Source organism: Motacilla alba, chromosome 25 (genome assembly GCF_015832195.1).
Source record: "Motacilla alba alba isolate MOTALB_02 chromosome 25, Motacilla_alba_V1.0_pri, whole genome shotgun sequence".
In the NCBI taxonomy this organism is placed as follows: domain Eukaryota; kingdom Metazoa; phylum Chordata; class Aves; order Passeriformes; family Motacillidae; genus Motacilla; species Motacilla alba.
The window spans coordinates 518,738-546,684 of NC_052040.1; the positions used below are offsets into that span (position 1 = coordinate 518,738).

At 53.7% G+C, this 27,947-nt stretch overlaps 4 protein-coding genes across 4 annotated transcripts; all 4 read left to right on the forward strand.

Moving 5' to 3' along the window:
* Positions 1–3,866: 3,866 nt before the first annotated feature.
* On the forward strand, positions 3,867–9,031 carry LOC119711465 (loricrin-like). The gene is made up of 4 exons (XM_038161711.1): positions 3,867–4,103; positions 4,193–4,229; positions 7,833–8,087; positions 8,136–9,031. Exons 1-4 carry the CDS (start codon positions 3,867–3,869, stop codon positions 9,029–9,031), a joined length of 1,425 nt encoding a protein of 474 aa, XP_038017639.1.
* Positions 9,032–12,341: 3,310 nt separating this feature from the next.
* LOC119711448 (loricrin-like) lies at positions 12,342–13,505 on the forward strand. Its single transcript, XM_038161691.1, has one exon. The coding sequence runs from the start codon at positions 12,342–12,344 to the stop codon at positions 13,503–13,505; it is 1,164 nt and encodes a 387-aa protein (XP_038017619.1).
* A 1,825-nt stretch (positions 13,506–15,330) lies between these two features.
* Positions 15,331–16,899, forward strand: LOC119711466 (loricrin-like). The gene is made up of 2 exons (XM_038161712.1): positions 15,331–15,354; positions 16,216–16,899. Exons 1-2 carry the CDS (start codon positions 15,331–15,333, stop codon positions 16,897–16,899), a joined length of 708 nt encoding a protein of 235 aa, XP_038017640.1.
* A 9,612-nt stretch (positions 16,900–26,511) lies between these two features.
* LOC119711685 (late cornified envelope-like proline-rich protein 1) lies at positions 26,512–27,366 on the forward strand. The gene is made up of 2 exons (XM_038162145.1): positions 26,512–26,538; positions 27,055–27,366. The coding sequence occupies exon 2, from the start codon at positions 27,076–27,078 to the stop codon at positions 27,364–27,366; it is 291 nt and encodes a 96-aa protein (XP_038018073.1). The 5' UTR covers positions 26,512–26,538; positions 27,055–27,075.
* The last annotated feature ends 581 nt before the right edge of the window (positions 27,367–27,947 follow it).

Here is a 27,947-nt window from a genome sequence, read left to right on the forward strand (position 1 = left end):
ATTTTTTTGTGTGCCAGAACATGCTGGACCCTGCCAGGTGCATCCTGAGTGCCCTGGATCCCGGCAGCAGAGATAAACAAACTGCTCCAGATATGCAAAGGATGTGCTGCAACCACAGCCCTTCATCTGATTCCAGACCTGCACGGGTCCCTTCACCTCTCCCTTCCCTGCCCCACTTTCCTCCCAGTCCATGAAGGGGCCTGGACATTCCCCTTGAGAGCTGAGCATTCCTGAACTTAAATTTAAATTTAATTTTAATTTTAATTTAATTTAATTTAAATTTCCCCTCATTTTTGTGGGAAATACAGCACCAAATTTCAGGAAAAGGGAAGGTGACTTTTATTTTATTTCACTTTTTTGCTCTGTTTATTTATTGAACGGGGCAATTAATTATTGGGGGTTTTGTTTGTTGGTTTTTTTTTTTAATTGAACTTTTTTTGCTCACACACACCGACAGCCAGGTGTGTGTGAGCATTTCTTGGGAGTGACATGGAGAAGAGTCTTCCAAAAGTTTTCCAAATAAAAAATGTTAATATTATATATATATAAATGTTAATATTTTCATATATATGTTTTTATTTTATTTATATATATAAATATGTTTTAAAACTAATATATATCTATATTTTTTATTATATAGATATAGATATATATGTTAAAGAATTTTTAATATCTATATATTTGGCGACTTCTTATAACAAAAATCCCATGAAATCCCATTCAGGTGAGAGCCTCCAACACAACCCTGAGGAGGGGCCCCCTTGTCCCGTGCCCCGCGTGGTGGTGTCACCTCCAGCCAGGTTCTGTGGGGAGGACGAGATAAAACTGAGACAAGGCTGAGCAGCCTCGTGCTCCAGGGCAGGATTTGGGCAGGAAGGTGGCACCTGGCTGGCACAGCCTGCGGCTCTGGCGCCAAGAACGGCTCTGAAATAATAAATCAACTTCCCGTTGCCTCAATCAGCTCCATCTGAGGGAAAGATCCTCCCAACTCTGGCGCTTTGGAGCTTGCCTGGAGCTGGAGAGTTTTGCTGTCTGGAACTTCCTGCTGCTGTCTGGAACAATTCCAGGTTGGCAGAAGAAAGGCAGGAAAAGTGGGAGCAAACTCTACCCAGAGCGGGTTCCCCTGCAGTTCAGGGGTGGGGGCCTCATCACCCTCACAGGGAACAATTTCTTCCCCCTATCCACCCAAAATTTCCCCTCTTTCACTCTTAACGCCTTCCCCCTTCTCCAAACCCTTGTAAAAATCTCTCCCCATGTTCCTTGTAGCCCCTTTCAGGTCCTGGAAGGCCACAGTGAGGTCACCCCAAAGCTTCTCTTCCTCAAGGCTGAACAGCCCCAACTCCCTCAGCCTTTCTCCAAATCTCCCCAAGGACCATTTCACTCCTTCTTTGGGCTTCTTTGGGCTTCTTCCCAACACTTCTCAGTAGGTCAAACCCTCCAAGGGCTGTAAATCACCCGGAGCCTCCCAGATTTGCATCACTCCAACCTCTGGCTCTGGAGGCATTTGTTGTGTTTTTGGGGAGCTGCAGCTCCTCGGACTCATCGGAGCCCAACGTGTCCCCGGCAATAACGTGGGTGTCATTCAGGAACATATAATCCACAGCCTGGCTTGCGTCACACCCTAATGACACGCCAGGGCCACCTCTGGCAGCTCAGAAATATTTTCTAGAATGAGAAATAAATTCCCCGTGTCCATAAAGACAAAAACCCCCGCCAGGTTTCCTCTCCGGAAGGCTGCACTTCTCCAGAGAGGGGCATAAAATCAAAAATCACTTGTTTGCGCCGAAAATGCGGCTGGATTTTGGTGTTTCCTCACTTTGCTCAGAGTAGGTGGAGCCATCCAATAATTTTAACGCCACCAACAACAAAAGAGGTGGTGGAAGGAAGGGCGATAGCGATCTGCGCAATGACTGAGCCCGAGATTATGCGAAGTAAGTGGGCAGTCGGGGCTGGGCCGTAAATAAATCAATCATTGCTTCTTTCCAAGAGGAGGACCAGATCCTATATAAAAGTTCTCCCACACCACGTTCCCTCAGTCCCGTTGACTCCTTTCCACTGGTTCGTGCCGTGGGACACGGTAAGAGATTCCGCGCTATTGATGGGAATTAATTTGGCTGATTAGGCTCGGAGTGCTGGAGTGGAAATGTGGGGTTAAATGAGGCTTTGGGGTCTCACGGTTCAAAAATTCCTCTTTATTTGAAGTTACGTTTTGTTTCTTTCCTACCAGTTCAGGGATGGTGAACCCACACAAGAAAAGGAGAGATCTGGGACACGGAAAATCTGGGTTTGGAGCCCCTTGGGTCTCTCTGGGCCCAGCATTACGTGGTGCCACCACACACACACACACACAACTCCTGAATATTCTTGGAAAACAAACCTTGAGGGAAAAAGCAGGAAAAAGAGGGTTTGCAAAACAACAACAACAACAACAAAAAAAAGTGGAAAACGAACAGAAACACAAAGTCGGGCTCTATCCTCTTTCATCTGGGTGGGGAAGGGGTTTCTTTTAAGCACTTCATTTCTTGGAGGAGCGATTTGGACAGCGGATCCTGCTGATCTTTTCCTTTCAGAGCGGTCCCTTCCCTTCACAGGAACATCAATTCCTGCTGCCGGCAGACAAGGACGTGTCTGGGGTGGGGATTAAGCGCTAAAGAAGAGCTCAAACTTCAGAGCATCCCTCGGGGACAGACACACATCAAACCCTGCAAGAGCTGCCCTGGAGCTGCTGAAGTTTTGGGCTTTTTTTCCCACCCCTTTGTTTTGCATCTCTGACAACTTTTCCACAGGCTGTTCCTCTTCCTTCTCGTGGAGGAGAAATGAAACACTGAGCTCCTTTGAAAGAGGGGTTGAAGAATTTCAAAGTGCAATGGAGTTATTGTTATGCAAATGACGAGCCGGGTTCTTTCCTGCGGCCAGGGAATATTAATCCCTGTCCCTGAGCATTGCAGCCCTTTCACAATTCCCAAACCACATTTGGATGAGGGTAATTCTGGGGTACCACGGCCTCGTTCGCCTCTTGCAAGAGGGAATTACTAAGGAATGATTGTTGTCCTAGATAAAAAAAAAAGAACAGTTATATCTGGATAAGGAGATTGTGTAGATGGAATAAGCTGAAAACTCCAAGGGTTTTCAGTTTAATTCATTAATTCCTTAAATTGACGATTTTTGCATCAGTCAAAGGCGGCGGAAGGAGCAAAAAGAGAAGAGAAGACAATTCCCTGCTGGAAGGGGATGGGGTGGCCCAGTAGCACAGCTTTCCCTCCCTCTGGAAGTGCTCAGGCCCGGATTTTGTCTCTCCTGCAGGACTCCCATCACACAGACCATGGGCTCCCACCAGCAGAAGGGCGACGGCCAAGGGATGTCCCAGCAGTCCGGAGGGTGCCACGGCGGCGGTGGCGGCTGCGGCTGCTGCTGCCACCACGGAGGAGGTGGAGGAGGTGGAGGAGGATGCTGCCACAGCAGCGGTGGAGGAGGATACCAGAGCCAGGGATCGTCCTGCCACGGAGGAGGAGGAGGAGGAGGAGGCGGCTGCTGCGGCGGCGGTGGCAGTGGTGGCGGCGGTGGCGGTGGTGGGATCATTTATCAGACTCACATGCCATCAACCTCCTGTGGAGGTGGAGGAGGTGGAGGAGGAGGAGGAGGAGGCGGCCAGCAAAGCCAAGGATCCATCTGCATTATTGGAGGAGGAGGAGGAGGAGGTGGAGGGGGCTCAGGGCAACAAAGCCAAGGTCCCATCATTATTGGAGGGGGTGGAGGTGGCGGAGGAGGGGGTTCTGACCACCAGAGCCATGTACCCATCTGCATCGGAGGGGGAGGAGGAGGAGGTTGTGGTGGTGGCCAGCAAAGCCAAGGTCCCATCTGCATAGATGGAGGTGGTGGTGGAGGTGGTGGAGGCGGAGGCTCAGGCCAGCAGGGCAAAGGAATCATCATTATTGGTGGAGGCAGCGGTGGTGGTGGTGGAGGCGGAGGTGGCGGTGGTCACCAGGGCCAAGGTCCCATCTGCATTGGAGGGGGCAGTGGTGGAGGAGGTGGGGGTGGTGGGCAACAAAGCCAAGGACCCATCGTTATTAGTGGAGGAGGTGGTGGAGGTGGAGGAGGCTCAGGTCAGCAAAGCCAAGGTCCCATCTGCATTGGTGGTGGTGGCAAAGGAGGAGGAGGAGGAGGAGGTGGTGGTGGCGGCTCAGGGCACCAGGGCCAAGGTCCCATCATCATTAGTGGAGGAGGTGGTGGTGGCAAAGGAGGAGGAGGAGGAGGAGGAGGAGGTGGATGTGGTGGTGGCTCAGGGCACCAGGGCCAAGGTCCGATCATCATTAGTGGAGGAGGTGGTGGTGGCAAAGGAGGAGGAGGAGGAGGAGGAGGAGGAGGAGGAGGAGGTGGAGGAGGTGGAGGTGGATGTGGTGGTGGCTCAGGACACCAGGGCCAAGGTCCCATCATCATTAGCGGAGGAGGTGGTGGTGGCAAAGGAGGAGGAGGAGGAGGTGGAGGAGGAGGAGGTGGATGTGGTGGTGGCTCAGGGCACCAGGGCCAAGGTCCCATCATCATTAGTGGAGGAGGTGGTGGTGGCAAAGGAGGAGGTGGAGGAGGTGGAGGAGGTTCAGGGCAGCAGGGCCAAGGTCCCATCTGCATTGGAGGGGGCAGTGGAGGAGGAGGAGGTGGTGGTGGTGGTGGTCAACAAAGCCAAGGTCCCATCGTTATTAGTGGTGGTGGTGGTGGTGGTGGAGGTGGTGGCTCAAGCCATCAAGGCCAAGGTCCCATCTGCATCGGTGGGGGTGGCATGGGAGGAGGAGGAGGAGGTTCAGGCCACCAGGGCCAAGGTCCCATCATCATTAGTGGTGGTGGTGGAGGAGGAGGAGGAGGTGGTGGCTCAGGGCACCAGGGTCAAGGTCCCATCTGCATTGGAGGTGGCAGTGGAGGAGGAGGAGGAGGTGGCTCAGGGCACCAGGGCCAAGGTCCCATCATCATTAGTGGTGGTGGAGGAGGAGGAGGAGGAGGTGGCTCAGGGCACCAGGGTCAAGGTCCCATCTGCATTGGGGGAGGCAGTGGAGGAGGAGGAGGTGGAGGTGGAGGAGGCTCAGGCCACCAGAGCCAAGGTCCCGTCGTCATCATCGGGGGCGGCAGTGGAGGTGGAGGTGGAGGTGGAGGTGGCTCCTCCAGCTCTGGAGGGATGTCCATGCAGCAGCAGACCCAGCCCATCTGCTGGCCACCGCAGACCAAGCACAAGTAGTGGCTGCCAGAAGGACTCTGCCACCAAGGAAGCCCAAGATATGAAGATGCCTGACATTTCCTCTTCTATTAAATTTAAGATTATTTGCGTTGTCCTCTTCTCCCTTCCCCTGGGAATGTTCTGACAGGAACCTCTGGTGTTGTGCATCCGTAATCCCAGCCAGGGTTGTTCCGTGTGCCTGTTCCTGCCTCAGTTTTCAAGTGCTTGCACCAGACAATAAAACTTGCAGTTCTAGAGAGTTCCATGTGTGAGTGGTTGGATTTTCCGGCCCCAGTTGCTTTATTTCCATCCCTGGTTTGATTCCAGTGCTGTTGCAATAAAGCTCCAGAGCAAAAACTTCACTGAAACCCCACTGGTAGAAGAGATTTTGGATTCACTAAATATTCTCAAGTCATTTTTTAATGTCTCTTGATGATGGCGATGATCCTGACTTTTGCCTGTCAGAGAAGGTACCACTGAGTTGATCACTGGGGTCTCTCTACCTCACCAAAATCCTGGTGATGCCCAAGAAAGTTCTGAGTGGGGTCAGAGAGCGAAGACGACAAAATTCAGCTATGAAGGATTTCAAGGTGTAATTATGGGGTGAGAGAAGCTCAGGCCCCTCCTGAGGTGGCGCAGAAGCTCCTGGTGCTCTCACAAATGGAAGAGAAATGAAGTTCTCCAGCACTTTTCCAGCTCTGAACTCCCAGTGGAATCAGGGACTCCAGCAAGGCTCTTCCAAGGGCTGGGATGCTCAGGCTGGAACACCTGGGAATTTCCTCATTCCCATAGGGCTAGAACAGCTCCAGGTGTGAGTCTTCAGAGGGAGTTTCCCTGTGGGGAGCGATCTCTTTGATGTGGTCTACTCCAGCAATTAGCAGGGAAAGGGAATTAAAACTCGGAATTGTTCTACGCGAGGCAGGTGACGGACACCTGGAATTGTCCCAGGAGAAACAGGAGTGACCCACGGCCGTAATGGCTTCTCCTGCCCCTCCACCCTCTGCCCTCTCCCCCGTGGGGACCTCACTGAGGCAAACACCTCAAAACACATCCAGATGAGCCCCTCCAGACAGTGCTGCCACTGGAATAGCTGAGTTTCCTGGGATTTTATTATGGGAAGTCATCGAAGGTGCTAAAATTCCAGTGGTTGGGAACTGCACAAACATAGGCATCGCTGGCACAGGGCAAAGCCAGAGTTTGGGGTTTCACTTCAGGGGGGTGGGAATGGTGCTGTCAGAAATTCCTGCACTCAGAAATGGCCCAGGACCAAGAAAACCAGGATCCAAATTACAGAAATTCTCAGGGTGACAGCAGGAGCCACAGCACAGCCTCCAATCTTGTGGCTTCTTCAGAAATGCCAGAGTCATCCCCAAAATGGGCAGGAATTCATCCTTTTGGTCCATATCCATGGAGATGCTGCCGCACAGGGGAGATGCTGGATCTGGTATCCCTCCATCTCCATCACTTGAAGTGGTGGGGCCTGCCTGACCTCGGCTCTCTCCTGAGTGGGGAATCAAACAAAAATCCCCATCAACACTTGGCTGCTGTGGTGGGAAATCTCCCACAGTCATGGGGGTTTCCTGTGGTGCCCCAGAAACACCAGTCCCATCCCCGTTCCCCTGGGAATCTCCACAGTCACAGGATGGTGGAGTCACAGAATATCCTGAGGTGGAAGGGACCCCCAAGGATCATCAAAGTCCAACTCCCAGCCTTGCACCGACACCCCACCAATCCCCCCCCATTCCTCCAGTGTGTAAAACGAGGCTCCTCAGCCCCTTCTGGTGTCGGTCACCAGCGGCATCTCCCGTCTGGAGTGGAGGGTGGCAACCTCCAGAATCCTACTGGAGCCCCAGAATCCTACCCGGGAATTCAACCGCGGGGGCCGAGCTCACGTGTGGGACCTGCCGTGCATGCAGGGCAGCCGAGGAAGTGATGCACGGGAGAGGCATCGTCCGCATCCAGTGAGTCAGGACAAGTGGGAAGGAGGAGGAGAGTCTGTTTGGTAAATAAACCTAACACCATTCCTTTGGATGCCTCACTTCCCACTCAGGAAAAACGGTATAAAAGTTGGTGGATCTCGGGGTGCTTCATTCGCTCAGCTTTGCCCTGAGGTGTCCGTGGTCAGAGCCGAGAAGGGTAAGTCCATGTCTGCCCAAGGGAGGGATACTTCTCCTCCTTTCCTGCTTCCAAAATGCAAAAGTTTTGGAAACAAACATCTGGTGGGTGGCAGTGGAAGGGCAGGGAAGTTGCTGGGGTGAATTGAAATCTCTTGTGGATGCCTTGGTCCCACCAGACCAAACAGAAGCAGGATCAGCCTGTGCTGCTGAAGGCTGTGTCTCATCAGTATTGAGATGGAGATGGAATGGCTTTGGGATAAGGAGATGGGACAGCTTTGGGATAAAAGTCTTTAAAATATGATCCTGGACCCTACAAAGTGGTGTTGGCCTGGACTAGGGTCACAGGCCTTGGAAAATTCTCATGAGAACCGGTGGCTGCCCTGGAGTAAAAAGCTTTTCCTTGCAGGGTCTCTGCTCCAAGATGTGCTCCAGACAAAGCGGGTGCCACGGCTGCGGCTGCTGCTGCTGCTGCCGGGGCAGTTACCAGTCCCAGGGCTCCTCCAGCGGGGGAGGAGGCGGATCCTGCTGCGGTGGAGGATCCTCTGGAGGATCAGCCCAGAAGATCATTATCAGCTCTGGTGGAGGAGGAGGAGGAGGCGGCTCCTCTGGATGCTGCGGAGGGGGATCCGGTGGCGGTTCTTCAAAGAGCATGATGGGAGGTGGAGGCGGTGGAGGATCCTCTGGATGCTGCGGTGGAGGATCCGGTGGTGGCTCCTCAAAGAGCATGATGGGAGGTGGAGGTAGTGGAGGATCCTCTGGGTGCTGCGGTGGCGGATCCGGCGGAGGCTCCTCCAAGAGCATGATGGGAGGTGGAGGCGGCGGTGGATCCTCCGGATGCTGTGGTGGAGGATCCAGTGGTGGCTCTTCTGGGATGAAGATCATAATGGGAGGTGGAGGCGGTGGTGGATCCTCCGGATGCTGCGGTGGCGGATCCAGCGGTGGATCTTCTAAGAGCATGATGGGAGGCGGAGGTGGTGGTGGATCCTCCGGATGCTGCGGTGGCGGATCCGGCGGTGGATCTTCTAAGAGTATGATGGGAGGTGGAGGCGGTGGTGGATCTTCTGGGTGCTGCGGTGGCGGATCCGGAGGTGGATCTTCTAAGAGCATGATGGGAGGTGGAGGCGGTGGTGGATCCTCCGGATGTTGCGGTGGCGGATCCGGTGGTGGATCTTCTAAGAGCATGATGGGAGGTGGAGGCGGTGGTGGATCCTCTGGGTGCTGCGGTGGCGGATCCGGTGGTGGCTCTTCTGGGATGAAGATCATAATGGGAGGTGGAGGTGGTGGAGGTTCCTCCGGATGCTGCGGTGGTGGATCCGGCGGCGGCTCCTCAAAGAGCATGATGGGAGGTGGAGGTGGTGGAGGTTCCTCCGGATGCTGCGGTGGAGGATCCGGTGGTGGCAGTGGGGGATCAGCCCAGAAGATCATCATCAGCTCTGGCGGTGGAGGAGGAGGAGGCTCCTCCGGATGTTGCGGAGGGGGATCCGGTGGTGGCTCTTCAGGAGGGAAGATCATCATGGGAGGGGGAGGCGGTGGCGGATCCTCTGGGTGCTGCGGTGGAGGATCCGGTGGCGGCTCCTCAGGCCAGACCATCATCATCAGCTCTGGAGGTGGCGGCGGAGGCTCCTCCCAGCAGAAATGTCCCGTTGTCATCCCCAGCGTGGTGTCCCACCAGACCAAGCAGAGCTCCCACTGGCCCTGCCAGCAGAAGTAACAACCCTGGCCAGCTCCAGTTCCCATCAGGAACGGTCGAGTCTTTGCCCTTCAAGTTTTTCCCCAGCACATCCCCGTCCCTTGTGTTCCCTTGGTGCTGCATCCCTGTGCTGTGAACTCCCAGGTGGCTCCTCTGTGCCATAAATGTGACGGGAAATAAAGATTTCTGTGCACGGACAGAACTGGTTTGTGAGGTTGCTTTTCTCCTTTGCCCAAAAAATGAATAAAACATCCACAACATTCTGCTGGGAAATGTCCTCCAGCCTCCAGCACTGGAGCAGGTGCTCATCAACAGATCTTTCCTATATCCAACCTAATTTTCCCTTCCTTCATCCTGAACCCATTCCCTGTGTCCTGTTCCTAAGGAAAAGTCCCTTTCCAGCTTCCCTGGAGCCCCTGCAGATCCTGGGAGGGGCTCTGGGGTCTCCACACCACCTTCTCTCCTCCAGGCTGAACATTCCCAGCCCTCCCAGCTTGGCTTCATAGGGGAGGAGCTCCTTTTATCAACTTCCTGGCCTCCTCTGGGCTTGCTCCAACAATTCCATGTTCTTCTTATGTTGGGGACACCAGAAGTGGACGCAGCATTCCCAGTGGGATTTCACCAGAGCAGAAAAACCCCTCCCTCACCATCCTGCCCACTCTCCTTTGGATGCAGCTCAGAGACAGGTGGCTTTCCTCTCAAAGTGGGAAAATCCTCTCAAAAAAGATTCCCAAAGTCCTCTTTGGAACTGGTGGGATTAGTCTTGAGTCCAGTAAACTTCAACTTTAAGCCCGGGGATTTTTTGTTCACCTCACAAACACACCTGGTAGGGAGGAAACAAAATCAGGAATTACAGGGATCATCGGCCATGAAACTCTTGAAGGATCATGACCGACAGATTCCTGCCTTTTGGAGAAAACCAGAGAGGTCTTCTCCAGGATCATGCCCCACATTGTCAGCATCACTGTGCCTGAGGGAATCTGGTGGGAAAAGGGATCCAGGGTGCTGTAGGATCTGGCCAGGGATTTGTCCTCTCTCGTATCAACCACCCACCAAGGTGTTTGCGGTGAGGAGATGAAGAAGCACCATGACCCGCCAGCCCTTCCCGAGGGCTCCAGGACTGCAGGGAAAAGGGCCCAGCCGAGCATCACAAAATTCAGAATGTGGCCCCAAAGCATTTTACATCCCCATTTCCCTTTACCCAACACAGGTATCAAAACTTCTCCCTAACCTGGAGAGGTTGTGGTAGTGCCAACCCTGTGCTCCAGCCACGCTTCTCCTACACCTCTGGCAAACAAATCCATGTGCTACAGGCCCAGTGCTTTCAGGTCCCTCCCTGGGGTCTCCACACTCTGTGGTTTGCAGGAGCTCCTCTCACCACCCCTCCAAAAACCTCCATGGCCTTTCCTCATGCCTGGGTCAGGACGAGCTGCTCATCCTGGGTGTCCCTCTGCGCCAACGAGCTGCTAATCCTGAGTCTGGCTAGAGTCTGGCTAATCCTAACTCCTAATCTGGGCAAGTCCCTGCAGGTTGAAGGCACGGAAGGGATCAAGGTGTTGAGATCCTCAGGAGTACAACACCCACACGCCAGAGCTGGGAGCCAGAACAGCGGTGACACCTCAGATCTGGAGATGAGAACAGAGATAAGGCCACGGGAGGGACTCCAAGGCCGAACAAAGGAAGCCCCTGCACGTGTGTCCCCGCTGCTGGTGGCCCTGTCCCCATCCCAAGGGTGTCGCGTGTACATGCTCAAAGTCACGTTCATGGTGACAGCTGGGACCTGCTGCTGCTGTCACTCGTCCCCACAGCCAAAACCCCTATTAGTCCTTCCTCTACTCAGTGTCCCAGGAGGGCGGATGCTGCTGTCAGGCTCCAAACACGCGTGACACAGAGCTGGTGCTGGGACAGCTGTGCTGACAAACCGTCATCCTCCAGCGGGGAACATATCCAGGTGATTCCCCTGCTCAGGTGTGGGTGGGGTGGCCACTGATGACCCTCAGAAATGGGTCCTGTTGAGGTAGAGAGTGTGTTTAATGTCCTAGAGTTCAAGGGTCAGGTCTTGATGGCCTTCAAGTGCAACTTTGAAAATAGAAGGATTCCAAGGTTAGAAAATAGAAGGATTTCCCCGCTCCAGCCTGGAGACTGAGACCCCTGGAAGATGGAGCTGAGCACAGACCTCCGTGGAAATCCAACAGCCACATCCACCTTGGGATCATCAAAGACTGAAGGGAAAAGTCCCTTTTGTCACTGTCACCCTCACAGCGTCCTCTGACACAGATCTGGGCAGCTCCAAAGCAGGGAACTCCGTTGGGGTGGCAATTCTGGCCTTTCCCAGGAGGATGGACATGCTCCTGCTCCCCATCTTGCTAGTCCTCAAGGAAATTCTCCAAAATTCTCTGTGACTCTGCTCAAGCACATCCTTCATCCTCATCCTTCCATCACTCTCTGGCTCCAACTCACTCCAATCCCCATCGCTTGGCATCTGCTCAGTCCCCACTTTGTCCTGAGCACCCAGGGAGCTCCATCCCAGCAGAAACACATCGAGCCCCCCCCCCAAAACTGACCCCAAGATGTCGTTTGTCCCAAAAATTTGGAGCGAGGCTCCCGGAAGGGAATCATTAAGCAGAATTAGCGACTGCGATAGAGAACGGGGCTGATGCGCCTCCTTCCCATCACCTCTGCTGCAGGTGAGTCAAGGAAGGAGGCAGCTGAGGCCAGGCTCTGTCAATAAATCTCTCAGCATTCCTTAGGGTGTCTCACTTCCCTCGGGAGCGCGGTGCAGCCAGTATAAAAGCTCAGCTATCCCAGGGCTCCTCATTCAACCCACACCGAGCATCACGACGTTCCCACCAGCACCGAAGGTAAGCCTGTAAGTACGGAAACTTCTGGAACCTCTGCGCAGGGAGATCCCTCCACCAGTTTGTCTTTGAACTGTGGTGGCTCCACCAAAAACCAACTGGAGGTGCCAACAGAGCTCCCTTCCTTAGACAGGGGCGTTGCAGGTGGAGCTCTGAAAGCTGAACTTTCAGCTGCTGAGTCAGTGTGAGACATCCAGAAGGATCCACACCATTTTTTTAGGCGTGTCAGAGCATGTGTGCAAACCTCGGGAAGTGTTCCCAACCCTCCTGCACGCAGAGGGCTCCTGGAACTGTTGTGACCTGCAGAGATCTCCCTGGGATGTCACGGCAGGTCTTGGGGGGAGTTTAAAGGAGGGCTGAAGAAGATGGGACAAGTCCTGGGAACTCTTCCTTCCTGAACTGGGAGGGCTCAGCTGCATCTCCAAGGTTCTCCTTCCTGACAGCTCCATTCCTTGCAGGGTCACTGCTCCAAGATGTGCTCCCGACAAAGCTCCGGAGGCTGCCATGGGATGTCCTCCCAGTCCAGCGGGTGCCACAGCCAGGGCTCCGGCTGCCACGGGAGTTACCAGTCCGAGGGCTCCTCCTGCTGCGGGGGTGGAGGGGGCTCCGGCAAAGTCATCATCAGCTCTGGTGGTGGAGGAGGTGGATCCTGCTGCAGTGGGGGCTCCTCTGGATATGGGATAGGAGGGGGATACAGTGGTGGCTCTTCAGGAGGGAAGACCATCATTGTAGGGGGAAGCAGTGGAGGTTCCTCTGGATGCTGCAGTGGGGGCAGCTATGGCATGGGTGGAGGATATGGTGGATCTTCAGGATCAAAGAGCATCATTGGAGGTGGAGGTTCCTCTGGATGCTGCAGTGGAGGATCTTCAAGCTACGGGATGGGAGGAGGATATGGTGGTGGCTCTTCAGGAGGGAAGACCATCATTGTAGGGGGAAGCAGTGGAGGTTCCTCTGGATGCTGCAGTGGGGGCAGCTATGGGATGGGTGGAGGATATGGTGGATCTTCAGGATCAAAGAGCATCATTGGAGGTGGAGGTTCCTCTGGATGCTGCAGCGGAGGATCCAGTTATGGGATGAGTGGAGGATACGGTGGCTCTTCAGGATCAAAGAGCATCATCGGAGGTAGTGGAGGTTCCTCTGGATGCTGCAGTGGAGGCAGCTATGGGATGGGTGGAGGATATGGTGGATCTTCAGGAGGGAAGACCATCATTGTAGGGGGAAGCAGCGGAGGTTCCTCTGGATGCTGCAGTGGGGGCAGCTATGGCATGGGTGGAGGATATGGTGGCTCTTCAGGATCAAAGAGCATCATTGTAGGGGGAGGTAGTGGAGGTTCCTCTGGATACTGTGGTGGAGGATCTTCAGGATATGGCATGGGAGGAGGGTACGGTGGTGGCTCTTCAGGATCAAAGACCATCATTGGAGGTGGAAGCAGCGGTGGATCCTCCGGATGCTGCGGTGGAGGATCCAGCTATGGGATGGGAGGAGGATACGGCGGCGGCTCCTCAGGCCAGACCATCATCATCAGCTCTGGAGGTGGCGGCGGAGGCTCCTCCCAGCAGAAATGTCCCATTGTCATCCCTAGCGTGGTGTCCCACCAGACCAAGCAGAGCTCCTACTGGCCCTGCCAGCAGAAGTAACAGCCCTGGCCAGCTCCAGTTCTGAGTCTGCCACGGCTCCTCTTTGCCTCCAGCCCTGGCTCTGCTGCCTGCTCCTTCCCGCATGTCCTCTCCTGTCCCTGGACGCTGCACCCTCGTGTGAGATCTCCAGGACTGCCCTGCTGCGCCCTGCTCCTGGTGTTGGGGTGCCTTTGATGACGTTCTGACACTTTTTGCATCAAATAAATGTTACGATTGCTCAAACCTGCCCTTTTTTTTGGGAATTCATTTCTTTCTTGCACTACCAACCTGCACTTCATGGTCTTGGGATGTAGAAATGTCTCTGATGAGTTGTTTCACTCCAAAGCCGCCTGGTTTATTGTCCCAGAAGTTTTGCACCTTCATTTTCCACCTGGGCTCTATGAGGGAGGAACAGAAGACCCCAAAATTCAAGGGAACCACAGCACCAACACCATTTGGTGCCTGGGCATTATGCAGGTCCTCTGTGTCCTCTGAGGTGCCAGCACCCACTGACTACCTCTGTGGACCCGATGGGAGATGTGACCAGGCCCAGCAGGCTCGGTCGGGAAGAGCAGGGATTGGGGATGACCCAACAGCAGCTGGTGATGCCCCAGGTGGGCAATAAAACATCCATGACAACATCCACGGCCTTGCCATCCTCCCCCTTCCTGCAGCAAGCTGGGGGAACACCCTCAGGATGTGCCAGAGGATCTCAGGGTGGACACCAGGAGGAATTTCTTCATGGAAGGGGGTGGTCAGGCCTTGGATGGGGCTGCTCAGGGATGGCTGGAGTCCCCATCCCTGGAGGAGTCCAAGGAAGGACCGGACAGGGCACTCAGTGCTCTGGGCTGGCTGACAAAGCGGGGACAGGCTGGGATCGATGGTCTGGGAGGCTTTTCCAACCTCAGGGATTCTGGAATTCCATGATGTGTACCCAGAGGGAAGCCTCACCTGTGAACCAGCCAAGCCAGCCCCGGGCTGGGCAGGAGGGAATAAAACCAGCATCAAATCCCTCAGGCTGCTCCAAATCTTCCTCCTGGCCTCAAATCCCCCCTCCCCAGGCTTTGCACCCTGTCCTGGCAGCCCCACGGCCCCACGCACGGATTTCTGCCCGGGGATGGGGCTTTGGCCAAAAACTGGAACTTTCTGTCCCCGCAGCAGAACTTTCCGGAGCCGGTCCAGCCTCCAAGAGCTGCTCTGCGGCCCCGGTGCTGGTTCCAAAGCAGAGGAAGGAGGTGAAAAAGAAGGAAGGGAGGGATGCGGAGGCATAATCCTTCATTAAAGCGTAATCCAGCCAGGCTGGGTTTAAGCATCGGGACATTGACACCTCCGCAAATTCTGCTTTTACGCTCTCTTTGAGCACCTCCAGCACCCTTGCAAAATTCCCATTTAGGGCATCAATCACTTTGAAAGGCCTTCTCGTTCATATGCAAATGTTTTCCTCGGAAAAAAGTTCCCCCTGGAGCACCCGGGGAGGGATCGGATTGTCACCAGAGCTTTGGGAGCTGCTCCTCCGCAGTGCCCCACGGTCCCCGCTCTCGCTGTGCATTCTCCTACACCCACACCCCCACCCACCTCTCCCGGGGCTGGGGGCCGGAGGGTTCCTGCGTAGCCCAGGGCAGGGGAGCAGGAACGGGCTCATTAAGCAGAAGTAACAATTACGGCAGCGAAATGAGCGGTGTGAAGGGAGATATGGATCGGGAGTCAAAGCAAACACTGAAATCGCAGTTTGGTAAATAAATCCTTCTCATTCCCGAGGGTGTCTCACTTCCCATACATGTTAAACGCCATATAAATGTTCCTGAGGCTGTTTAAGCTCCTCATTCAGTCGACTTTTACCTTCTAAATGTGTTTCCGATGGCTGAAGAGGGTAAGTCTCTTTTTTTTTTCCTGGGATTTTATCCTTTCCTAGTCATGGGATGCAGCATATTTGAGACCTTGGCTCGTGCTCGTGCAGCAGGACTCCTCTGCCCTGAGCCAAATCCTCAGGATCTGGGTGGGCTCCTGCTCCGTTCTGGGTCCAATCCCTGCGGAGAAAGGTGAAATCAAGGCACCGGAGCGGGATGCAGAGGGATGAGCAGGGTAAAAATCCAGATGGGTCTGTGGTGGGGTTGGCACGTGGGGGGTTATATTATTTAGCAACAACCCTGAGCTGGACCTCAGAATGGCCACGAGCCTCTGTGTCTGGGCCAATCACCTTCTACAAAAGAATTTTGGGGCTGCAGTAACAGAGCCAGGGTGGAAACTTTTATTCATTGCTCTTGCAACAACTGAGGAACAGAAACGAGGATGATCCTCGGTGTTTTTGCAGCTCCGTGGACATGAAAATGAGTGGGGGAAACCACGGCAGTTACTAGAGGGGAAAATAATACATTTCAGATTTTGAATTCAGAACATATTCCAGCTTTTGGATTCTCTGGAAATAGAGGTAGAAAGAGGAAAGCTAATCCAGGAAGAGCCCAGATATCCTTGGATTTGAAGGATAGGGGCTTGGAGCAACCAGGTCCAGCAGAAGGTGTCCCTGCCCATGGCCAGGGGTGGCATTGGATGAGCTTTAAGGTCTTTTCCAGCCCAAACCACCCCACAATTCCATGATTCTCTAACAGCTCGGTTTCAAAGCCTGGAATTGCCCCAGTCCCCGGCCGCACCGCCTGGCACCTCCCCACCTGCCTTGGCGCCAACACGAAGCGAAACGGTGCAAGTTCAGGGGTGTTTTCCTTTCCTCTTCCAGCTTTACCACTGTCTGCGGCGGAAATGGTCCCGGCGGAACCGGGGCTACAGCCGGGACATCTCCATGAGCCACCACGGCTTCTGCTCCGGGGCCTTCGCCAACCGCCACGGCCGCGCCTCCTTCTCATGCGGCGGGGAAGGTTCCGTCACCTACAGCCGGGGACCCTCGTCCTGCCGTCCCCCGCCAGCGCCAGCACCCTACAGCATCTCAGGGAGGTTCTCGTGTGATGCCGACGGGTCCCTGGTGGTCACCAGTGGGGACTGTGGGGTCACGTCTGGCTGGGACCCCATGGTAGGGACGGTGCCGGTCTACGGCTCTGGAGTGGGGATGGGGTATGGCAGCGAGGATGTGGGGTCGGTCATCGGCAGCGCAGGGGGAGGTGGAGGATCCGTCTACCACGGAGGGAATTCAGGGATGGCGGAGGGAGCAGGGGGTGGGTATGGATACTCTGCACCCCTGAGTGACACCCTAAGCATGGGGGGGGTCTCTGAGGGCTCAGGGTACTACGGGGGAGGGTATGGATATGGGACATATGGAACTGGGATGTTCCCCGGGCCAGAGCTCAGCCCTGCGGGCGGGGGATGCGCCCAGGTGGTGCAGCAGAAATGCCCCGTGGTTGTCCCCGCCATCAAGAGCCAGCAGTGCAAGCAGAGCACCCAGTGGCCCCCCATCCAGAAGAAGTGACTGGCCCGGCAGCCTCTCCCACATGCCAAAAGTGCCCCTGGATGTGCCACAGTGGAATTCTCCCACCCTGAAGGTGTCATTTCATCACAGAGCTCCGCATTCCTCACGTGGGGCTGTGCTGACAACAATCTCCCAGGAGCTGCTGGAAAAAAGGGGTTTGTGCTGTGGTGATGGGAAAAGGTTCTTTTCTCCATCTCCTCTGGATCACGGGTTGGAAAATAAAACCTCACAGTCTGTGGGTGGTTTCAATATTGGGATGATTTCTTGCATTTCTGGCTCCTTCACTCAAAATGCAAATGGATCCTCAAGGAATCTCCCCAGCACAAAGGACCTTTGTCATGTGTATTTTACACCCAATTTAAATGTAAATTTTATGTTAATACAATTAAAATACAGCACTTTCAACTACCAGAGAAGTTCAGGTGGTGCCAGACTCTTCCCAGTGGTGCCCAATGGCAGGACAAGGATAAACCAAACCCCAGTTCCACCTCAGCAAGAGGAAGAATTTATTTCCATGGAGGTGGCAGAGCCCTGGAACAGCTGCCCAGGGAAGGAGTGGGGTCACCCCTTGCAGAGACATCCCAACCCCACCTGGACGTGTCCCTGTGCCCCCTGCTTCCTCAGGAGATCTCCCTCCCAACCCCAACTATTCCAAAATCCTGGGATTCTGCTCTAAACCTGGCTCTTGCCGGAGCTGCTGTTCCCACCCCGTGGAGCCCCCACGAGCCTCATTAAGGAGATCTGCCAATCTCCCAGGGAATTTCTGACTGATTATTATTTACAGCGTGACCTGGCAGTGAAAGGTTGTTTACCTGGCTCCAGCTCCCAGCTCCTGCTCCGGAGATTGCCGGGGATGGCGAAACCCCGAGCACGTAGAGCATGAGGCAACTCCAAGGAGCTCCTTGGCTTCCTCCCCATAACCTGCTCATGGCATTTTTTGATAGGATCAGGACCTAAATTAGGCACGGGGAGAGGACGGTTCCAGTGCTGGTTGGGACGTGGGGTTTGCCCAACATTTAATCTTCTCTGGGGTTGTTTGACTCATCTGAATACTTGTTAGGAAGGGGAAAAAAACCACCCGTAGATCTGGGTTCCTTTAAAAGTGAGACATAAAATCACATTGTTTGTTTCTCACCATTCTGCTTTCACCCACCTGGGGGGATTTTGACTTTTTCAACTCAATAAAAATCCAGAAAACTCTGCCCTGAAACACCAAAGACCCAAATCCTCTGAGCTCTAAACCCGTGTTTGATGCCACAGGATCCTTCACACATAAAGTGTCGTAAGATCATCATGTGGGGACAATGATGCAAGATTTTGTCACCAGCCCTATTAAATTCCATTCTAAAATAAGGCAGCGTTATCATTTATTTGCTTTTATTTCTATTTCTAAAATCTACCACTTCATTACTGATATTTCTGTGGGTTTCCTTCCTTCATTAAGGGAGGCAAAAAAACTTGGAAATCTCAAACAAATTCCCAGAGAATTCCACAAAACCAGGCCTGAAGCCTTCAAATACTTGTGTTTATCCAACTGACCAAAAACACCTCAAAATTTCAGTCCCTCCCAAAAGAAAGAAAACTTGAAAATCCCATTTCTTACTCCCTGGTTCTGGAGGCTCCTATCAAAGAGCACTCCCAAGGTTTGGATGGTTCAATATTTAATAAACCCAGGGCAGACGGGTTTGCACCCAAGGTTGGACGCGAGGAGCCGGAGCTGATCCGCCCTCCCCAGAGCTCAGCTCCAGCCTGGGGCTGGGAGGAGTCCCAGGCTGGGTTTTATCCTTGGCACAGCGAGGTTTCCTCCCCTCTCCTTGCGCAACAGGGCAGGGAAGAGTCATCCTGTGAGGAACTCTGATAACACAGGAGTCATCCCAAAGCCTGATAACACCTCGCTCATTCCCGACTCTGATAAGCCAGGACTCATCCCCAGCTCTGATAAGCCAGGACTCATCCCGAGCCTGTCGGTGCTTGTCAAACCAAGCAAACCAAACCCCTCTCCTGCAGCTGTTGGTAAACAGGCTGAGCAGTAAACACGGCTCTGGCTTCTGGATGAAAGTCTCCAAGTGGCGCCTCTGGATAGAAACTCCAGGAATCATTTCAGTGATAGCAAACGGGAGCCACCCCTCGGCTTCATGGCATCTCTGCCCAACAAAACCTGCCACCCCTCGGCTTCAGGGCATTTCTGCCCAGCCAAACCTCATGGCTCCATGAGGGATTTCAGGTGGGAAGTGAGTGAGAACACATCAGGAGTCCTGCTGGAATTCCATAGTCAGGCTGGGAGCGGGAGGGGAAATGACAAGCCGGGGCTGTTGCGAAGCCGTGGTTGCATCCACGATTGCACCACCCCAGTGCTCTGCACCCAGGTGCTCCCATCCTGCCCCAGGGAAGAGCTGGTGGAGCTCAGCATGCGTGGGGAGCTCGGATGCGTGGTCTCTGACCCAGCATTTTACTCACAGCTTACTCACGGGTGCAAGGTTTGCACAAGCGGCTTCCGTCGGCGCCGATTTCCCATCGCTGCTCCAGAGCCTGGCAAATAAAACTGAGTAAAATACCAGAAAAAAATGGAAAATTTCAGAGAAATTCTGTGTGGGGCATCTTGGGGTTGGCCAAGAAACACGTCAGCAATGAAAATCGGTGGTGACTGTGTCAGTGATGGTGGAATGGCCGTAAAACCAGGTGGGGTAGAAACTCCAGGAGCAGATGTCCAGGTAGATGGACACAGGTAGGGAATCACAGAACCATGGAACCACAGAAGCTCAGAATCCCCGATCTCACAATCACAGAATCCCGGAACAGCGGGGGAGCAGGGTCACCTGGAGCAGGTGACACAGGGACACATCCAGGAGGGTCTGGAATGACCCCAGGTGCTCCAGCTGTTCCTGGGCTCCTCCGTGGGGAGAAGTTCTCCCTCATGCTGAGGAAACCTCGTTACATTTTTGGGGAATTTGCAGGTAGAAGCCAACACTTCCAACAGTGGCCTGTGCCACCAGCTGGGTTCGCCAGGTCACCTCCCAGCCAGAGCCTCCCACAGCGGCCACAGACTTCACCATCCTGGTTTTGTTATTTGGGAAATGACCCTGCCAGAGAGGGGACCCTCGGCTCAGTTCTGGTGCCTGCAGGTGCCTCACGGGGTGAAAACAACTTTAAGGATGTTTTCCAAGCACATCCAACCAGGACTTTCTAAGAATTTGCCATTTTTCATGGGGACAACCTGAGAATGGTGGTTTTTCTCCACAAGAACCCCAAGGTTTTTCTCCTGCCAAGACCAGTCGGGGAGGACGGAGCACTGGGACCTCTCCTTCCTGCCAGACTCCAGGTGAGAGGTTTCGGGAGGACAGGAACCCCAAAACTCACCACCTTTGCCACCCGTTTTGCAACCTAAAATTCATCGTGCCGTGAGGGTGAGCCAGCCGGGCCGCCCACACGGTTTTCACTCCGAGCCCGCCAGGGGCAGGGTGCAATTAAAGCTGTGTAAGACGAGGAAGACAATCCAGAGCCTGACAAGTCAATCAAAGAAATCGGGTGGAAGGAGCTTTTGAAGGTGGTGGGTAATTAGGGGTGGGGCTGTTTTGTAAATACCTTGGTCATTTTTCCCCCAGGGCGTTATTGCATTTTCAGGAAGGGACTTGGGAAGTGTATAAAAGTCCTTGGAGGGGAGAGCAGCTCATTCACTCAGCTCCACTCCTCCTCCAGAGCCTTCACAGCCCAGGTGAGTGTCTGCTAACCTTTCATTCCAATGAGAATTCCCTGCCCTGAGCTGAGCTTTGCTCTGGGGGCATTTCCTGGGGTTACTGAGAGACAAATCCTCGGCTCTGTGGCTGGGGCCGATTTGTGCTGCCAAAAATTAGGACTGCCTGTGCTGAGAAGCAAAATTTATTACCTGTAGTTATATTCGGATTACTCTGGTGCTTTCCAGCATCTAAAGGACAAACTGGAAATTAATGAAAGCAAAGAATGGGATTTGAGGATGAATGGGAGACAGCAAGCTGAGCTTTCATAAGAAACCTTGGGGTTAAGCTGGGAATTTTAATTGCTTTTATAAGCCTGACTCCTTTATTAAGCTAGTTTGGAAAATATTCAGGAGATGAAAGTATTAAAACTTCTTCCTTGAAGTACTGAAATTTCTTCCTTGAAGAAATTTAGGAAAGGACAGAGAAGGCGGATTTAAACTGTGAGTGGAAGGAGCAACGGGATCCTCTTCCAGCTCCGCATCCCGGATGCCTTTTGCCTCCCTGAAATCCCAGCAATCCTCAGCAGGGGTTGGGATGTGCACAGAGGATTTTCCTCATGCTCAGGAAATTGGGCCTGGAGGGAGCAGAGGAAACCAGGAGGGAGGAAGGCAGAGGAATTTGTCTTTATTTTGGGCACCTGCCTTTGGAAGTGGATTTTTCCGGGGCTCTGCCACCAGTGTGGGCTGTGCCAGGGCCCCTCAAGGCTACGAGATTTTTGGGATTCTTGCCAAGATGCCTCTTGCTGGTGCGGGATATCCCAGCATCACACAGAGCATCTGCTCCTCCAGGAGCATCCCGGGATGCAGCCAAGGAAGAACAGGGAAATGGTTCAAAAAATAGCAGGGAAATGGTTCAAAAAATATCAGGGAAATGGTTCAAAAAATACCAGGGAAATGGTTCAAAAATAGCAGGGAAATGGCTAAAGCAGAGCAGGGGAAATGGTTCAAAAAATGACAGGGAAATGGCTCAAAAAATAGCAGGGAAATGGCTCAAGGAAGAAGAGGGAAATGGCTCAAGGGAGAGCAGGAAAATTATTCAAGAAGTAGCAGGGAAATGGCTCAAGGGGAGCAGGGAAAAGGTTCAAAAAATTGCAGGGAAATGGCTCATGGGGTCCAGAACCAGAGGCCAGGGCTGCTGTGGGGTCTCGTGGGGGTGTTCAGATGGTTCAGGCTGATCCAGCACTGCAGGAACGAAGCCCCAAACTGGGGGAACTGTGTGGGCAGAAAGACAAATCCTGCTGGGGAATCTGGGAGAGATGGGAACCGTGCCCTCCCTGCACCTAATGCCAACCTTCTCTCCTTCCCAGCTTCCCAACCTTCTCTCAGCCAGCCCGAAGATGTGCTCCCGTGAGAACAGAGGCTGCCACAGCTCCGAGAGCTCCTCCTGCCACGGCGGCAGCTCCTCCTGCCACGACAGAGACCGCTCCTGCCACGGCTCCGAGGGGCTCACGTGCCATGAGGTGACCCCGGTGCCGGACGTCACCCCCGTGGTGGTGCTGACCCCACAGTGCCCGGTGGCCACGGGCACGGGGCAGGTGCCCCTGGCCCAGGTTCCGTGCCAGCAGCAGCAGCAGCAGATCAAGCAGCCGGTGCAGTGGCCGCCGCAGCAGCAGCAGAAGTGAAGGGCTCCGAGCCGCTCCTGTCCCCTGTCCCTGAGCTTGGACAGGCCCTGCCTCATCCCTCCGGCCCCTTTCCCTCCTCCTGGGAACCCCGAGTGGCATTAGCGCGGTGGAATTGGGATTTGTTCTTCGTTCCCTGCTCCTGTCTCCAGTAGCAAATATCAATATTCAGTGGTATTGAATTAAAACCTAAAGCTCATCAAACGTGCTGGCGTCCTGGTGTTTTTCCACTGGTTTTCTTTATCTTTGGCATCGTTCCCGAGCCTGTCTGGGCTGAGGGGAGCTGCTTTCCACAGCTCCCTCCCCTTCCCGTGGCATTCCAGCGGCTGGGATGGCTCAGCCCTGCAGTCCCCACACCTTGGGCGCCTGCCAGGCTGATTTCAAAAGCTGTCTGGGGCTGAAGGTGCAGATCAGCCTCCCTGCAACCCCAGCCCTTGGCTCGGAGCCTCAGACCCTCACGGGCACGTTGTGAAGGGTTTGCAGTTTGTTGGTGGATGGTGAGCACAGAGCAGGCTCTGTCCTGGAAGTCTGGAAATCCCTGATCTCCATAAAGAGGAGGGCACGAGCAGAGGAAGGACCACGTCGCGCTCAGTGTCCCTTCTGACCCCTGTAAAATGGAGAAATTTGGGTTGGATTGGTCTTTTCTGCCAGGGAACTCTCCCTGCTTTGAAAATCCCATCATGGGTCTGTGCTCCCTGCAGGAAATCCCAGAATCACAGAGAAACTGAGGCTGGAAAAGTTCTCCAAGACCTTTGAATCCAACCTGTGCCTGATCCCCACCTTCTCACCCAGCCCAGGGCACTGAGGGCCACCTCCAGGCTTTCCCTGGACACCTCCAGGGATGGGCACTCCAAACCTCCCTGGGCAGCCCTTTCCAAGGCCTGAACACCCTTTCCATAGGGAAATTCCTCCTGATGTCCCATCTGAGCTTCCTCTCCTCTCAGCTGAGCTCCCCCAGGAGTTCTCCAGACCCTTCTCCTGCTGCCCCAGCCCCTTTCCCCAGCTCTGCTCCCTTCTCTGCACACACTCCAGCTCCTCAACGCCCCTCTTGAGTGAGAAAAAGCCCTCCCATTTCCTCCCGAGGTTTAAACTGACCTAAACCATTAAAGTTCTGAGCCCCCCTTGTAGATGTGAAAGGGAAAAAAGGAATTTTAGATCTGCAGTTGGATTTCTCACTGCACCAGGCCGATTTCTGTGGAGTTTGGGGCTCTCTGGGATGAGAGCAGTGCTGTGTGTAATGCACGAGACATTTAATTAGCCAAGGGTTTGTGCTGAACCTTTGAAAGGAGCAAGAAAGGTGCTATTAGCGCTCGTTTTATTACTGCTCTTAATTAAAATAACGAGGAGCCTCAATGCCAGGTGTGAGGTCGGTGATTGCAGGAGCAGGGAATGAACGTCAGGGCTGGGAACAGGCTCCAGCCTGGCTTGGGGACATCCAGGGGTGCCAGTCCCCCACCACCCCTCACCCACCCTGTGCCAACCCAGCCAGACGAGCGGCTCCAGGCTGGGTTTGAGCCTGGCTTTGTGGGAAGGGCAGATAAAATCTCCAAGGCGAATCCTTTCGAAGCAATCCAAGGTTTCACCTACGCTCCCGGCTGAGCCGGAGCCATCCAGGCTGTGTCACTCCATGGAAGGAAAGACTTGGGAAGGGCCAGGGAACCTCTCCCAAGCTGGAGTTGTGTTATCTCCACGCACATCTGCGGAGTGAAGCAGGAAAGGCTCCGGGAATCCAGCAGGAAATTGTCCCCACCTTCTCCTCCCACAAAGGCCACAGCAGCGAAGGTGCAGAGAAATATCCCAGGGAAAGCCTCTCCCCCTTGCAGCGTTTACAGCAAGCACAGGTGGGTCCAGGCAGAGCCGAGTCAGGTGTGCAAACACGGATAATTTTCTGTGAATGTTCCAGACCATTGGTGAAACCCCCTCAGTCAACCACAGGGAGTGGCAGCGCTGCTGCTCGGCTACAGCTGCTCATCCCACACCTCATGGAGCTCATCCCACACCTCATGGAGCTCATCCCACAACTCATAGATCTCATCCCACACCTCATGGAGCTCATCCCAGACCCCATACAGCTCCAGCTGCTCATCCCACATGTCATGGATCTCATCCCGCACTTCCTGGAGCTCATCCCACACCTCAAGAAGCTCATCCCACATTTCATGGAGCTGGAAACTTCCCCACTGAGCCACTCCTGGAGAATGGGGCCTTTGCCCTCTCATGACCTTAGACATTTCTGTTTCCTGCCCCACTTCCTGATATTTACATTTGACACTTTTTTTTTTTTCATTTTTCCCTCCTCCCCCCTCTCAGGTGACAGCAAATCTCCTCCCACACGTGCCCAAAAATCCCTGGAGTGCTGGCCTGACCCAAACCTCTCAGGGAGGTGTCATGGGTTCCTTCTGTGCACGGGGATAACGCAGCTCAGCTGTGAGTGCTCCAGTCTGAGGGATCACGGTGAGTCAGCAGAGCATCACCCTAAATCCCTCATGCCTCACTCCTAATCCCCGGTGCCATCCCAGTGTTGACACATTCCTGCCTTTTATGGGACTAGAAGATGTAATTGATGGCCTGTACCCAGGCATGGGAGACCAAAGTTCACCCGTGATTCACGGGAAAATCCAGGCTCTGAAGTGTCTCCTACATCACATTGTTGTGTTTGTGTGTCCATCCCTGTCTCATCATCCCTGAGATCTTTCCAGAAGTGCTGGAAGCTTGGCAGCAACAGCGGCACTCTGTCCCTGCTAAAATAAAAAATATTGGGTAAAATCAGAAGAGAAAATAACCAAAACCCCTCTGTGAGGGTGAGCAGGGCTTGGACCATCCTGGAGGTGCCCAAGGAACGCCTGGACCTGGCACTCTGTGCTCTGGTCTGCTTGACCAGGTGTGGACTGGTCAAAGGTTGGGCTCAGTGGTCTTGGAGATCTTTTCCAACATCAGTGATTCTGGAAATCTGGGATTCTGTTGACCCCAAACCATCCTGTCCTGGCAGTTGGTACCACTGCCCCCAACACCACGTTGGGGTGCAAAACCAGAGTGAAACAGCATCTGAGCCTCAGGTTGGGTTTCCTTGGCCAGGTTTTGGTGGATTGGGATCCACAGAGGTGGCAGAACCATGGACAGGAACCCGCTCTGGGGCAGGTTTGGGGGCAGCACCTGTGACCCCATGGACAGGAACCTGCTCTGGGGCAGGTTTGGTGGCAGCATCTGTGACCCCATGGACAGGAACCCGCTCTGGGGCAGGTTTGGTGGCAGCATCTGTGACCCCATGGACAGGAACCCGCTCTGGGGCAGGTTTGGGGGCAGAACCTGTTACCCCATGGACAGGAACCTGCTCTGGGGCAGGTTTGGTGGCAGCATCTGTGACCCCATGGACAGGAACCCGCTCTGGGGCAGGTTTGGGGGCAGAACCTGTGGAGTATGGACAGGAACCCACTCCGGTTTGGGGGCAGAACCTGTGGAGTATGGACAGGAACCCACTCCGGTTTGGGGGCAGAACCTGTGGAGTATGGACAGGAACCCACTCCGGTTTGGGGGCAGAACCTGTGGAGTATGGACAGGAACCCACTCCGGTTTGGGGGCAGAACCTGTGGAGTATGGACAGGAACCCACTCCGGTTTGGGGGCAGAACCTGTGGAGTATGGACAGGAACCCACTCCGGTTTAGGGGCAGAACCTGTGGGCCATGGACAGGAACCCACTCCGGTTTGGGGGCAGAACCTGTGGCTTTGGTGGGCACCCGGAGTAGAAATCCTTGCTGGGCCACACGGGGCAGGCAGGTTGGAATGATCACTGAAGGACAGATTTGGGCTAATGCAAACCTCTCATCGAGATATCCGGCCCCGTTGTGCAATTCCCCTGCAGAATTCCTGCCCTAAACCTAATCCCCAGGGATTAACATCAATAAAAATTTTTTCACATGGAGGTGGATCATGTGGAGCTCCTGGTCCACGTGACCCTGAGGAATTTGGGATTACAAACACCTCTTCTGCCTGATCCATGTTGTCCATGAGCAGATCCATTGGGCACTTCCCGTGAAAATTCCTTCCAATCTCGTTCATAGGGAGGTGAAGGAATTAATGAGCTATTAATAATTACAATGCTAAAAGCACAGAGCATCAAAGGGAAAATACGGGAAGCTGAACACAGCGGATAGAAATGGGCTGGGATCTGTAATTAGGGATGCCTCATGTCCCAGATAAACCTGTGGAAATGTATAAAAGGTTTCCCATCCCAGTTTCCTTCACTCACTGCTCTGCTCCAAAACAGCTCCATCCCCACTGCTGGAAGGGTGAGTCCAATTTTTCTCTTCCCCTGGAGTTTCTTTAAGGAAACTGGAAATTTCTCCATGAGTTTGGGTAGAATTGGAGTGTCGGGCACTCCCTCCTCACCTCTGGATCTTGGTCGTGCTGGAGACCAAGTTCTTGTCACCCACAAGAGCAAATTATTGAAACAAATTACAAAAAAGGCTTTGAGCAGAGGCTCAAGGCAAACCAAAATAACAGAAAGGGTAGAAAATACAGACAGAGGTTTTGTGGAAAACGGGTTTGGAGGTTCCTAAGCAGGAGGAACCAGAGGGTCTGGAGCTGCTCGAGGGAAATTGATGTTAGGACCAATTTTTCTTTGGAAATCAAGTCCCATCCACAAAAGGTTCTGGGTTTAGTGAGGCATTATCAAAGCATCTCCCAACAACACTGACCCCTCTTTCTCACCCCTGAAGAACTGGGAATTAGGAAGAAAATGGGGAATCCCAGAGCAAATGTCTATAAGCTGGTGCCGGCTGTGACCGTTCCTCTCTTCCCTCCAGCTCTGCCACCTCTCCAGGACAATGTGCTCCCGCGGCTCCTGCCACAGCCACGAGACCTCGTGCCATGAGTCCCGCTCCTCCTGCCACGACTCGGGGCCCTCGTGCCACTACACCATCCAGAGGCAGCCTGTGCAGAAGTTCAGCTACGTGACGCCCTGCTGCCCCCCGGTGCAGCCCTGCTACACCCCCGTGCAGCGTTACTGCCCCCCCATGCAGCCCTGCTGCCCCCCAGTGCAGCGTTACTGCCCCCCAGTCTGTCCCCAGGTCACCAAGAACATCTGCAAGCTGCCACCATCCTACCCCAAGTACTGAGGGCACGCTGGATGGCTCCTGCCTTGGATGATCTCCATGCCTAAAGCTTCAATCGATGGTTCTTTAGTCCCATTTTTAATTTGATCCTCAACTTCCTCATCCGTGATTAGAATTGGGTTCCTGGTTTTGCTCTAATTTGGTTTAATTTTCTCAGCATGCAAGACCCAGCTTTCCATGAAGCTGGGAATGATTCCTGCTGCTTTTCACCTGTCTGACAGCCTCCAAAACAATAAAATTTAAATTCCAAAAGTAAGAGAAGTTCACGGTCTGTTTATTCTTTGACCTTTTTTCCTCGGAATAATTGTTACCTCTGACTTCTTAGTCACCACTTCTCGCTCTTTTCTCCTCAAGCTGATCACAAAATATCCCTAAAATTTCAAAATAATAAAAGCCAGCAATTCCAGAGGCATTCCTGGAGTAGCTGAAGGCTCAGAGAGCTCACCTGCACCATATTTATTCACATATTGATGCACAGAATATTTATGTTTATATTATAGATGTATTTATACATTTATATCCAGAAGGAATTGCTCACGGGAGGGTGGCACAGGTGATTCCATGGATGCCTGGAAGTTTCCAAG